This window comes from Carassius gibelio, chromosome B21 (genome assembly GCF_023724105.1).
Source record: "Carassius gibelio isolate Cgi1373 ecotype wild population from Czech Republic chromosome B21, carGib1.2-hapl.c, whole genome shotgun sequence".
In the NCBI taxonomy this organism is placed as follows: Eukaryota; Metazoa; Chordata; class Actinopteri; order Cypriniformes; family Cyprinidae; genus Carassius; species Carassius gibelio.
This window is the reverse complement of record NC_068416.1, coordinates 9,796,338-9,810,711: the sequence shown is the minus strand read 5'-3', so window position 1 is coordinate 9,810,711 and position 14,374 is coordinate 9,796,338. Positions and strand designations below refer to the sequence as shown.

Here is a 14,374-nt window from a genome sequence, read left to right as displayed (position 1 = left end):
GTGGCATTGATTCAACAAGGTGCTGAAAGCATTCTTTAGAAATGTTGGCCCATATTGATAGGATAGCATCTTGCAGTTGATGGAGATTTGTGGGATGCACATCCAGGGGACGAAGCTCCCGTTCCACCACATCCCAAAGATGCTCTTGGTGGCCATTTTAGTACAGTGAACTCATTGTCATGTTCAAGAAACCAATTTGAAGTGATTTGAGCTTTGTGACACGGTGCATTATCCTGCTGGAAGTAGCCATCAGAGGATGGGTACATGGTGGTCATAAAGGGATGGACATGGTCAGAAACAATGCTCAGGTAGGCCGAGGCATTTAAAAGATCCCCAATTGGCACTAAGGGGCCTAAAGTGTGCAAAGAAAACATCCCCCACACCATTACATCACCACCACCAGCCAGCACAGTGGTAACAAGGCATGATGGATCAATGTTCTCATTCGGTTTACAACAAATTCTGACTCTACCATCTGAATGTCTCAACAGAAATCCAGTCTTCAACTGTCCAATTTTGGTGAGGTCGAGCAAAAGGTCGGCCCATTCTTCTCTGACCTGTAGCATCAACAAGACATTTTCACCCACAGGACTGCCACATACTGGATGTTTTTCCCTTTTCACACCATTCTTTGTAAACCCTAGAAATGGTTGTGCGTGAAAATCCCAGTAACTGAGCAGATTAGATAATTGCATTAATGAGAAATTGAACAGGTGTTCCTAATAATCCTTTAGGTGAATGTATATTCTTTTGGTTTTGCTCATTTTGATAGGTGATTCATTTGGAATTTAGCCTGTTTTGCCTCCTATATATTTCTCTGTGAAACAGGAAACCATGACTGAATATATTCATGTTCAAAATCATCCAGGTGTGCTTAAAATTTTTAATATGAATGGGAAATATGTTTCAGATACATTTTGCTTACAAGAATTTCTAGGGGTACCAATAATTGTGTCCAATGTGTATTTGTGAAAAAAACTAAAACATTTATTTCATAATGATATTTCCCCCCATTTTAAAATCTTTTCCAGTCAAAGCCTAGATTTTTGTAAATAAAAGATCACAAGGATTAACAATGCAGTTTTATTTTCACAGCCCTTTTTGATCATATTTACCAATTGTACCTACAATTCTGATCATGGCAGTGTCGAGTACAGCTGTTTCTTGAGACACAGGCCACCCAGCACATTTTTAGCTTGGGAGTTTTTTCAGAGCCGTCTTGCACTGACACAAGGTCATCTGTAGCTCAGATGGGCCTTGCCCATACTTTCCTCTTAAACCATGTTTCTCAGCTGCACAGCATGTCCTGACCCACACATCTCAAATCTTGATCCAAAAAGTATATAGGACAGTTCAGATGAGGATTATGTATATTTTTAATGTAACTTTTTTTTTTTTTTCAAACAGAAGCATTATTGCAACTACTTCTTGAAACAATAAAACATGTCTGAACACTGGACAACAAAACTGAACCGTACAAGTTAAACTTTATACAGACATTTAACACAAACAAAAATTAACTATCACATACTAAAATGAAACAGCTAAAAAATAGAATGAGAAATTACCATCACACCAACAAAGCATGCCACAGTCACCTGAAATAGAAGAACAAGTAACAGAACAAATCAATTATTCACTAGTGTTGATAGGATTGTATTACAAAAATAAAAATAAATAAACAGTTTTACAGAATCATTCCTGCAGTTTTTGAATCGAATGGAATTTTTATTTTATTTGATCTTTCATGGGAGTCAAAGATACAATACAGAATTATAAAGAAATAAAGAAAAACAAAAACACATTCCATCCAAATGACTTCTTATGCATTTCAGGAAGAATGTACCATAGAGAGATAATAAAAACGGAAAAAGAAGAGAAAACACAATAAATATGAAAACAAACAAGCAGGGTAAGGTACAGTGTAATATTAACTTTGCACCGTTACAAGGTCAAATTAACAATACTAATCTATGATGATATTTATTATAACATTATTATATCTCCAGAAATTATTTGCACTTTATCTACTGACAACTAAGGAAAATCCCAAATAGAAGAACCATCCGGGTACTGAAATGACCAGCCTGCAGTCCAGATCTTTCACCCATAGAAAACATTTGGTGCATCATAAATAGGAAGATGCAACAAAGAAGACCTAAGACAGTTGAGCAATTAGAAGCCTGTATTACAAGAATGGGACAACATTCCTATTCCTAAACTTGAGAAACTTGTCCTTTTTCCAACTTTTTTGAGATGTGTTGATGCCATGAAATTTAAAATCAACTTATTTTTCCCTTAAAATGATACATTTTCTCAGTTTAAACATTTGATATGTTATCTATGTTGTATTCTGAATAAAATATTGACATTTGAAACTTCTACCTCATTGCATTCTGTTTTTATTCACAATTTGTACAGTGGCCCAACTTTTTGGGAATTGGGTTTGTACCTAAGACTGTTTGATATTAAAATAGCCACTCCCCTCCTCCTGCCAGAAACATACAATGAAAATGTCGAGCTCTGTCTGATCTAGATGAGCCTATAATATAATAATAATTTTGACAAATTTGTAGTTCTCTTAATGGGATTGTGGTCTCCATGTGACTTAAGGTATAGTCTCAGCCAACCATGTACTCTGCAATGTATCTCAACAATTGTGTAAACCTTGACTGTATTTATATTTCCCTCTAAAGCTTAACATACCACCCAAACATCAAACTATTTACATGTACAAGAACATTCAACAACAAAATGAATAAAATCATTTTTTTAACACCAAGAGTAACCTGGCTCCGAGGGAAAAACCTAAAATCTGTACAATGGAGTTTCAGTCACTCCACAGAGTCCGGTGTTAAGGTAGTTTCCATTGGGCTGTCTTGTCCTTTTTTGTGGTCTAAGGTCAGTGCTGAAGGTGTTTGTTTGGTACTCCTTATATATGTTTGTTCCTCTGCTTCCACAATATGACCCTCTGCTACATCCATCCTCTTATTTGTGCTGTTCGAATCTCCATAAACATATGCTGGTTTTGTTTTCCTTCCTGACTGTTCTAAGATCTTTGGGCATCTTCTTCAAATAAATTTCCCCCTCAGAGCTAACATGTTGAATAGGTTGGCTCAGTTTCACCCATTTCTTCTCCAGCTTGTCTCATCTTGACGCACTGAGATTTTCTTTTGTCTCCATCCCTGCCCCATTTTATTCCAATGTTCTATGTCAAATATTTTTCAATATTTGATTGTTCAATTTAAATAGCTTTTTTTCAGGATGGCAGTTCTCTTTCACAGCTTTTACTGTTCATACATTACCAGAAGACCCTAATTCTTGTAGTTTTTGAATGTCAAAAATGCATTGCTTTCGACAGAAACATTATATATTAAGGGTGGGGGAAAAAATGTAATCACACATTAATTGCACTTCTATCTTCTACCAATTTACACTGACTGACAAATGAAAAAAAAATTTTTTCTAATGTTTAACATTTTTTAACTTCATGGTATTAGAGTGATAAAGAAACACGCATGAACAATAAAAGTAATTATATAGTTAAGCAATATCACATGAGCAATCAGTGCAATATCACACAAGTGCAAATGTGATACTGATCTTATTCAACAGTTCACTAAGAAGTTAATATTGTGTTATTTTAGACAATGTTTTCTGTTTTGCTCAATTTTGACAATGGAAATATAAAGACAAAGTGGAACTGTTTGTCTCCGAGCAACACACAGTGGCATTTCATTTCTTAATCCACATTTTTAATTAATTTGGTGAACCATTTTGCACACTGAACCATTGGACATGTTGGACTTGAAGTGGCGCTGCACAGACCAGTCGTTGTATGACATCAAAGGACCGCGAAAGCAATTCTCAAGCATAAAGAGCCATCTGTATAGCTCTAAGCAGTACTTTGATATCACACACCAATCAATCTGATGGTGATGACCCGCTTCAAGTAGAACAAGCCTAATGATTCATTGAACCATTCATAAAGAACCAATTACTTCACTCCTGAATGAATCAGCCATTTGAACGAATAAAACAAATTAATAAATGACTACTGGCACTTTTAGGGCCATATTTTAACGATCTGAAACGCAAGTGTCAAAGCGCGAAGCGCAAGTAACTTTGTTGGCGGGTCTCGGCGCTGTTGCTATTTTCCCGGCGGGATAAATGGCTCTTGCGACCGGCGCAAATCTAAAGTGGGTTGGTATGAAGTAGCTTCATTATTCATAGGTGTGGTTTGGGCGTAACGTGAAATAAACCAATCAGAGCATCATCCAACATTCCCTTTAAAAGCAGGTGCGCAAGTTCCATTATGGATTGCTATTATTATGGCGTATTTACCAGGCGCACACGCCAGGAGCGGTTCACAGCCGAGGAGACTGATGTTCTTGTAAGAGCAGTGAAAGACAGAGAAGTTGTGTTGTATGGGGATGGGAGAAACCCACCCAAAATAGCGTCGGTTAAACAGGCATGGGAGGAAATAGCCACAATTGTTTCATCGATTTTTTTTCCTGGTTCTTGACGGACAAACCAATTTGTCAGATGTCCTTATATACATATATGTCTTGCTACTATTGGGCAATCAGGTCTGATCCTTCATTACTACAATTAGCCTGAATAATTTGTAAGCTAGATTTATGCAGCATGCCTATTTTTTCACATCTTCGTGGCACACCATAATGATTTCCGTCATCTCATGTGTTAATATTTTTTTAGTGTAACAATTTATGATTTGCAAAAATAACTGTTGCATCTGTGTAGATTACATGAGCAAAGTGTATGCGCGTTGTGCACGCTATACATTATGGTCAAGCATGCGCCCTTAAAATAGCATAATGAACAACGTGCAGCGCGCCACTGACTTTAGACTAGGTTTTTTCTGGTCAGTGGCGCAATTGTTTAATGGAACATCAAAATAGCACCAGGGATTGTATGCGCCGGAACACGCCTCCTTTTTTGCGCTGAACCGCCCAGGGAGCGCAAGTTCATTCACTAGTTTAGCGACGTGCTTCTGTGGAGGGAAAAGCGCGCTTTGCACGGGTGCAAAATAGGAATGACACATGCGTCGGTGTACAAAGTCAATTGCGCTGGGTGCAAGATAGGGCCCTTAGTTTATTATTTGGAGTATCATTTCATTAAATAAATCATTTTATATTTCCATAGTAACAATAATAAAAGTATTAAAATGTAACAGAAATGAGTCGAACAGACAAATTAAAGAGTCTATCAAAGCGTTGTTTGAAACACGGAGCCGAATTCCTCAGGAAGTCATAAATCAGTTCTAGTGCCACAAGAACCAAGCAAGATGACCAACCAACTTGTTCACACAACAGCTTTCAACATTAACACCACTAGAACAATTATTGACAATTTCAATTCGAAGAAGAGAAATTTGGTGTCAAATGTGTTGTTCGTAATGGAAATGCAACGCTGGACATCACACGTAAGCCCATGAGATCGAGTTAAACACTTCCATTGACTTCCCCCCACCTAGCAGAACCAGACTGAAATTCCTAAGGGGGGGGGGGGGCTTTCAGAGAGTGACAAAGAAACTTCTTTTTGTACATATATATGGACCAGAATGAACTCAAAAAGACTCATAAATGAATCAGTCCATCGCTTCACTCCATATTCATTTATGTGTAACCCACACATTTGACTATCATGTCATAATCACTTATTGTGTATGTTTTTTTAAATAACTATGGCATAGCTTAACGATTCATAGTTATGTTTGGTATGTGTGTGATCGAATCTGCTTGGTAAGATAAACATATGATTTATGATACCCCCGAGCCAAGACAATATCTGATTGGTCAAGACAACATTTGAGGTGTGGCCAACAGGCCAGTTTAAATACTTAGGACACCATAAAATCTTTGCTTTTAGTCTCTAGCTATGCTGCTGCTATTAGCCATGTCAGCTTTTAGTTCTAGCCTTGCTTGTCCTATCAGTCATGCCTGCTCTTAGCTTTTAGCTTGTAGCTTTGCTACCTAGCTTTAGCTTCTCTAGCCATGCTGTTTAGTCATCAATGTTTGAGCGCGGTTCCAGCGTGCTTCGGCCTGCAAGCCTGCTGCTACTTAGCCACGATGAGAAGGAACACAACCTTGTCTAGTCAAACTTTATTTCTTTTCTTTTCCGTTTGAGAGTTTCGTGTTCTGAGTTAAGTTTTGTAACGTCGAGTCTCCGACGCCTGACCTCGGATGCCCGTTCAACTTCAACCAGCGCACACGACTCTGCACCTTCAGCCAACGCCCAACAACCACGGCTTCCCAAGACGTCACTTCAGCCACTACTGAACTTTCAGCCAATCAGCGACACCGGGATACCCCTTTCAACGGGACTCCATTTCACAGGAAACCAAGGCAATGTACCCTCAGACATTTGTGCTGGTGTATCTAATATAATTTTAACCCCATTGGGGAACTCAATGCGAGCGTTAATTAAGTGATTGATGGTTGTTCATGTCTATGCAATTTAACATATTGCTGTAAACTTGGGATACCATATTTCCATTGTCTTAAACTCATCTTTCCCTAACTTTCGATCTTCATGCAACTTGTGTGAATGTGTAAGTGCATGCGTTTATGTGTTAGATTAGCTTATATGTCTTAGATTTATCTAATAAAGCCTTATTCATATTGAAAAGAGAAGTATCTTGTATTTTGTGCTTACAAGTTAATGTCTTAAACTGTTTAAACTTTTTACTGTGCTAGTTGATAGTGTTTTCACTATAGTTTGGATATTAGTATCCAGCGCAGATTTGATGTTAAACGGCTTGTTCAGTGAATCGCAGGGTGTCTCAGTGATCAGCCGTGAAACAGTGATTCTGTTCAAATTCCCTTTAAAATCTTAAATGATTCCCTTTGAGCTAAATTGACCTGTTTCCGTTACAAAAATAAATTATTAAATGTATAGTTCAGCCAACCAGAAATGAAAGTTGTCATCATTTACACACCCTGTGTCCAAAAGAGTATATGTAATACATTTTATCAAACTAAATATTTCTTGCTGAAGCTAATTTTTGTGATGTCTGTTTGATTGCTTTACACAACAATGACTTTATATTATCTTTTTTGAGTAATTTCTCAGTCAAATTTGATGTGCGATTGATCTAATTAATAACATGATGTGATTAGCTGACCTCATACATCATTCCCCCGGAACTGTTTGAATATGGATCTTTTTCTTACAAAAACACATCGATTCAATACAGAAGGCCTTTGTTCACCTCCCGGAATTACGTGAGGTACTTATTTTTAATGGATGAGCTTTTTATTAAACTTCTCAAGGTCTGATGCAGTTTTTAAAACAACTCCAACTGTACGCGGACCTTCCTCGTGATCGCTATAATTTGTGCAGTCTTCATTACTGACATTTAATTAATTCATAAATGTTAAATGCTTGAATCAATATGAATATTTTGTGTATTAAGTTCCTGCTAGATGCATGAGTTTCACCAACGTGTTCTGTGTCATAAAATAACTGCTTATCAAAACCAAGGTTGACGTCACTGTATTCTGTTTATCTACAGTAGGACGGGATTTAACGATGTAGGCTGATGTGCTTCTTTTCCTTATTACTAATCTTTATTGTTAACCATATTGATGAGAAATGTGATGTATGTAAAATCCATAGGCTAATTTAATTAAGTTTTGTTTTCTAAATGTTGTAATCGTTTTTTTTCTACACACACATACACACACACACACACACACAAACACACGCATACACACACACACACACACACACACACAAACACTACACCTAGTCCTACACATGGACGCTCTTTTCAAACAGAAGCTTGTAACACACATGATATCTGCCACATCATATAATGACTACTACAAATTACAAATTATATATAATTTTATTTCAAATAAAGGGAAAATGAAAAGAGAGTTAAATCCAAGCAGCTCTAATTTCGCGATGTTGCCATTTAAAGTTAATTACAAAAACAAAACGTTCGTTGTACTGTCTCTGGAAAAATCAACAGTGATTGATCAGCCTTTATTTATATACATTTTGTAGACCTTATTACCTAGGCGAAGCTAAATTTGCTGAAATATAGGCTACAGTAAGAGCGCCTGCATGACTGTCCATCAGATGCCTGTCAAAGTTGAGTTCGTTACGATAGCAACAGTAAAACTGTCATGTTGTTATAACGAGAAAACAAACTTTCGTTATGTCGAGATAACGAGAAAAATAAGTCGTTATAACGAGAAAATGAACTTCGTTATGTCGAGATAACGAGAAAAATAAGTCGTTATAACGAGAAAACGAACTTCGTTATGTCGAGATAACAAGAAAATTAAGTCGTTATAACGAGAAAACAAAAAGGAAAAAAATATATAATGCATGGCCGCTTAGAACTTCCGTATCAGACAAATCAAATCAGACTTATATTAAGAATTGTCCTGGCACTTCTAAGCTCTATCATTGCAATGGTTGGGTGTTTCTTTTCAAAATACCAAATTGTGCAAATCCATAAATAAAATGTTCCTCTCACAGCTCCGGGGGGTGAATAAAGGCCTACTGTAGTGAATCCATGCATTTTTGTTAGAAAAATATCCAATTCAAACTTTGGTATGTGGAAGCCATTCCAGCGGATGACGTAGGAAGTCAGCCTAGAATGATTAGTGACGAATGTAGAGAGAAAACAAAACAAAATGCTGGTCATGAATTAGAAGTTCAAATAAAAATGTCGTAGGATTTTGATATAAGCAAAGAGGAAACTGGTTTTACTTTGCTAAAGTAAGCAAACCATCTTTTGGCTTTTGGTACAAGAGCAACCTCTGGCTTCAAGTATGAATGAAACTAGTCCCTGAAAAACGTCTACATTGACAGAAATGATGAAAGATCTTTATTTGTTGTCCAAAGATGAATGAAAGTCTTATATAATGGGTTTGGACTGATAAGAGGGTGAGTAGGCAAACTAATTTTTCAGAATTGTATAATGTTTTGTAATGGAAAACCTGTATCACTGTTGTAAAACACTTAACGATTTCAATTTACTAAGGGAAGTCTTATTATTTTTAACACAGGGGAGTGAATTATTTTCAACACATATTTGCAACCCATTACATTAAGGGCCCTATCTTGCACCCAGCGCAATTGACTTTGTACACCGACGCATGTGTCATTCCTATTTTGCACCCGCGCAAAGCGCGCTTTTCCCTCCACAGAAGCACGTCGCTAAACTAGTGAATGAACTTGCGCTCCCTGGGCGGATCAGCGCAAAAAAAGAGGCGTGTTCCGGCGCAAACAATCCCTGGTGCTATTTTGCTGTTCCATTAAGCAATTGCGCCACTGACCAGAAAAAACCTAGTCTAAAGTCAGTGGCGCGTTGCGCGCTGTTCATTATGCTATTTTAAGGGCGCATGTTTGACCTTAATGTATATAGCGTGCACAACGCGCATACACTTTGCTCATATAATCTACACAGATTTTTATTAAGATTCATAAATTGTTACACTAAAAAAATATTAACACATGAGATGACGGAAATCATTGTGGTGTGTCACGAAGATGTGAAAAAATAGGCATAAATCTTGCTTACAAATTATTCAGGCTAATTGTAGTAATTAAGGATCAGACCTGTTTGCCCAATAGTGGCAATACATATATGTATATAAGGACATCTGACAAATTGGTTTGTCCGTCAAGAACCAGGAAAAAAAATCGATGAAACAATTGTGGCTATTTCCTCCCACGCCTGTTTAACCGACGCTATTTTGGGTGGGTTTCTCCCATCCCCATACAACACAATTTCTCTGTCTTTCACTGCTCTTACAAGAACATCAGTCTCCTCGGCTGTGAACCGCTCCTGGCGTGCGCCTGGTAAATACGCCATAATAATAGCAATCCATAATGGAACTTGCGCACCTGCTTTTAAAGGGAATGTTGGATGACGCTCTGATTGGTTTATTTCACGTTACGCCCAAACCACACCTATGAATAATGAAGCTACTTCAGACCAACCCATTTTAGATTTGCGCCGGGCGCAAGAGCCATTTATCCCGCCGGGAAAATAGCAACAGCGCCGAGACCCGCCCACAAAGTTACTTGCGCTTCGCGCTTTGACACTTGCGTTTCAGATCGTTTAAATAGGGCCCTAAGTGTTTAAAAATGGTTGTAATTTCTAAGCATTTTATGTTTTATTTTTGTTGAACCCCTTGAATTAAAGCATATAGTCTGCAATCAAATGTTCTCATAGGTGAGGGGAAATCATGCCTTTAAGTCTCATACTTAAGGGAAAAACTTAAGGTGCTTTAAGCCACCAGGCACAGGTTTTACACACTGCAGAGTCACAATTACTAGACTAGAGCACCGACACCCTGTGGTGAAATAATCACTCCTTTCTCCTTTCTCAGATCAGTTTATGTTGGATTACAACAACTTCTGTTGAGTTTGGAAAATTCTGTACATCAGAATATCTACATGTAATAACTAAGATGTATTATTTCAAAACAGAAGTGTGACATGAGGCTCAGTGCAAGTAGTCCATTGCAGTTTGAATCATGCTTTTACATAATGTCCCTTTGTATTGTATATAAATAAAAATAAAAATATTGTTTTGTGTGTGTGTGTGTGTGTGTGTGTATATATCTCATACATACACTTGGTCAGTTATCATTTTTTTCACTCAAGTTTTATTCCCAAAACATATTCTATTTTGGAACTGTATTTTATTTTATTTTATTAATATTCTAATAATGAAGAAATGTAAATAATTTTCTGTGGTAACTGACATGATACTAAAAAAGTTAAATTTGAATATGCTACACTATATGCTAAACTGGAATATGTTAGAAGCTCACCAGAACGATGTAGCACTTCCTACTTGAGGTCATGGGGAAGTCATAGACAAGTATATCAAAACGGAAGGTGTGATTGCAGTAGGTCTCCGTATCCCTACACACATAATCTGGTATAAACTCTCAAGATGCAAAATATATTCAACATTTAGTGTTAAGGTGGAAACCGTTTTTGTTACTGAGAAATTACACCAGACATACATTAAAAAATATGAAAAGGCATAGAGCAACATCATTCACCTATTTGAAACCTCAATGATGAAGAAGAAACGTGGTGATACTGCAGGGTTCTTGGATAGCACATCAGCACAGGGTGAGTTAGGCTGGCAAATCCACCTACACAAAAAGTTTCCTCATGAAAACAGCTTGACTCAAATGATGGCACAGAACAGCATGGGCCAGTTGCAAGAACACTGCCACTATGCTAAAACTGTCTTAAAGGGGTCATATGATGCAATTTCAAGTTTTACTTTCTCTTTGGCATGTTACAAATATATTATTTGATTGGATATATATTAAAATAAGCATTAAGGCTGATTTACTGATGTCAGAGAAATTGTTTTGGGGTTTTTTTTTGAGAGAGAGAGAGAGAGAGAGAGAGAGAGAGAGAGAGAGAGAGAGAGAGAGAGAGAGAGAGAGAGAGAGAGAGAGATAATGGCATAAAAATGTTTTGAGATTTAATAAGAAACTGACTGCTGAAGACCCTAAAATATAAAATGGGTGTTACCTGATTCCATTGTTTTTGGTGCCATTAAAGATAAATAATCCTTCCTCATTGAAGTTGCAAGAGCTTATGTTGTCCTTACAACCCTTTATATCCCATATACGTGCTCGCTGTGATCTGATACAAAGACAAACATGTTAAAAATCTAAATGAGGACAATCCATTTTTTTTCACGGTTACTTGTGCATTTTTGGAAAACTAACCAAAAAGCTTAAATCGGTTTACACACACTGAAGAAAGATGACTTTCTCAAAAACTATGCAAGAGGGAAGCAGTGTCTGCCACTTGCAGAACATATCATTTGTGATGCATTGCCCTACATGTTTAATATATTGCTGGAGTTGTGGGAAACGTAATGGTGTACTAAATAAAATGACTGAAGTCTGTCATGCTGCTGTTTTGTACCTGTAATTGAGACTGTTATACCTCATAACCTCTTTAGGGCTGTACAGCTGAATGTTCTTCCTCGAGTGAGGACCACCACCAACTATCTTCAAAGTGTAGCTAAAAAACATACACACAGACTGTGTAATACCTAAATACTACATAATATCTGGGGAACAGAAAAAGCAACTTGAAATTCACTTCCTGAAACTGTTCATATAAATCATGAGGAGCTTTACCTGCCAAGAAATTTCCTAGACTCTCCTAGGACCAGATCCTGAATGAGGAGGAAGGGAAAGAACACTACAGAGAGAAAGAGAGAGAGTGACTCTTTAATTACTATTTAAAGTTAATATACAAAAAATAATACCTTGAAATAAATATTTAACCCACCTAAACAATGTTTATTCAAATAGGTTCAAACTTTGTGTAAAGCTGTCTTATGTTGATGTTAAATATGATTATCAAACGGCATCTCTTCATCTCAGCCAACCCACTACATTGCAAGTAAATCACTCGCATATGCGACTAAATCTTCACTCTGGTGACTAAATGATGTGTAATACTAGCCAATGGTTTATAAATTATCAGATTTTACTTGCCAGCATTTGAGTTAGAGGCTAAGTATATGTTTAGCTCAGATATATGTTGACTCGCCGACCACTCTCTGATGCTGTACTAAATAAAATGACTAAAGTCTGTCATGCTGCTGTTTTGTACCTGTGCATGTACAGTGCTCTCTCCATACTCAGTACCACGACTGAGGTGCCCTTGAGCAAGGCATCGAACCCCCAAATGCTTCCTGGGAGCCGTAGCATAAATGGCTGCCCACTGCTCCGGGTGTGTGTGTTCACAGTGCGTGTGTGTTCACTGCTCTGTGTGTGTGCACTTCGGATGGGTTAAATGCAGAGCACAAATTCTGAGAATGGGTCACCATAATTGGCTGAATGTCACTTTCACTTTCACTTTTTCACTCTCTGTCAAGTGATCTGTGATATATTTCAGTTCATCTCAATGGACGCGTAGCACACCTGTGTTTTTGTATTTGGAGTACCTTAAAGGGGTCATATGATGGGATTTCAAATTTTCCTTTCTCTTTGGAGCGTTACAAGCTCTTGGTGAATAACGAAGTTCTCTATCAAAAGCTACTCTCGATGCTGCGCTCAGTAGCGCTAATGGGGAGAACATTCTTTGTTCGGCCGGTTGTGAAGCATGTGTGTCAAACACGCCAAGAATTGGCTTAAATAACCTTGGCAGGTTACGTCACTGATAACGTCCACCTGAAGGTTATAAATAGACGTGAAACGGAAACATTCTCAGGTTTCTTTGTCCTCAGAGACCGCATTGTGTGTGTGTGTGTGTGTGTCACCCTGATGAAAGTATTAGTTTAGTATTAGTAAAAGAAAATATAAAGGAAAAATAAAGTTCTAACTATTCTAGCTGATTCTATGAGAGATGCGTGCCTCGCTCTCCATGGCCGATCTCTGAAGAGAAATCTCATGTTTATTGTTTGAAAAAAAAAAAGGCTGCTTTCGCGTTCTAGAGTGGCAGTTGTAAGCACCGCGGTTCACTTCCTATCCGCGCTAGGCTCTTTGCTCTCGCGAGGAACGAGCTGCTTCCCGCTCATTAAGGGTGCTTTCATACCTGCCTCATTTAGTTCGGTTGAATCGTACCAGAGTTCGTTTCCCCCAATAGTGCGGTTCGATTGGGCAGGTGAGAAAGCAGCAATGGCACTCGGGTGCGCACCAAACAAGCGTACCGAGACCTGCTTGAAGAAGTGGTCTCGGTATGCTTTCAAACCAACTCTGGAGCGGTTCGTTTGTGGTGAGAATGTGATCCGACCTCGAACAGACCCAACTGCAAAAAGTACTGATAATTTTTGGACTAAACCAGCTGCCGTAGTCAGCTGCGTTGTGCATTATGGGATGAGGATTTGTGTGTTGACAGTTTGCCCTATAGCATGGCAGCTCGTGGACAAGCTTGGAGTAGTGAAGAGGTGCCTTTGCTGGAAGTTATGAGTGATTCCCGCTCGCCGTTTGCAGTGCATTAGAACGTTGTTTTCAAGCTGCATCCGCGCTTCATTCCAGAAATGTATTTTTTGCATATTGTGGTGTATACAAACAATGTAATAGATTATGGCCAAGGACAAAACCAGCCCGCGCAGTCGTCTCTCTATAGTTTTGCTTTCTCCGTGTTGTTTGCTGGCTTTTCCTCTTTTGTTGGAATTTTCCCGCACGTAAAATCTGACCAATCGAAAAGCAGTTTAGGAAATACGTCATGGCCATTGAGTGATGTAGACGTAAAATATATATACGAAAAGACAGCAATTGTTCCCTGCCAAGCCAGGTACTGTAGCAGCATCTGCACTTGGATGGAACGCATTTCGTGCTGTGGGTCAGACTAGTGCTGCCCTGCACACCATAGGTTCTGCAGGCGTATAAGGCTG

The 14,374-nt window shown here is 38.2% G+C and overlaps 1 protein-coding gene across 1 annotated transcript in view; it reads right to left on the bottom strand.

Moving 5' to 3' along the window:
- Nucleotides 1-1,358: 1,358 nt before the first annotated feature.
- LOC127985571 (cation channel sperm-associated auxiliary subunit gamma-like) overlaps nucleotides 1,359-14,374 on the bottom strand; it is a 32,192-nt gene continuing 19,176 nt past the window's right edge. The window contains exons 22-27 of the mRNA XM_052587619.1: nucleotides 12,168-12,231; nucleotides 11,950-12,048; nucleotides 11,548-11,661; nucleotides 11,061-11,156; nucleotides 10,824-10,917; nucleotides 1,359-1,598 (exon numbers count right to left, since the gene is read on the bottom strand). Coding sequence (XP_052443579.1) covers nucleotides 1,545-1,598; nucleotides 10,824-10,917; nucleotides 11,061-11,156; nucleotides 11,548-11,661; nucleotides 11,950-12,048; nucleotides 12,168-12,231 — 521 coding nt within the window. The 3' untranslated portion in view covers nucleotides 1,359-1,544. The remainder of the gene's footprint in view (nucleotides 1,599-10,823; nucleotides 10,918-11,060; nucleotides 11,157-11,547; nucleotides 11,662-11,949; nucleotides 12,049-12,167; nucleotides 12,232-14,374) is intronic.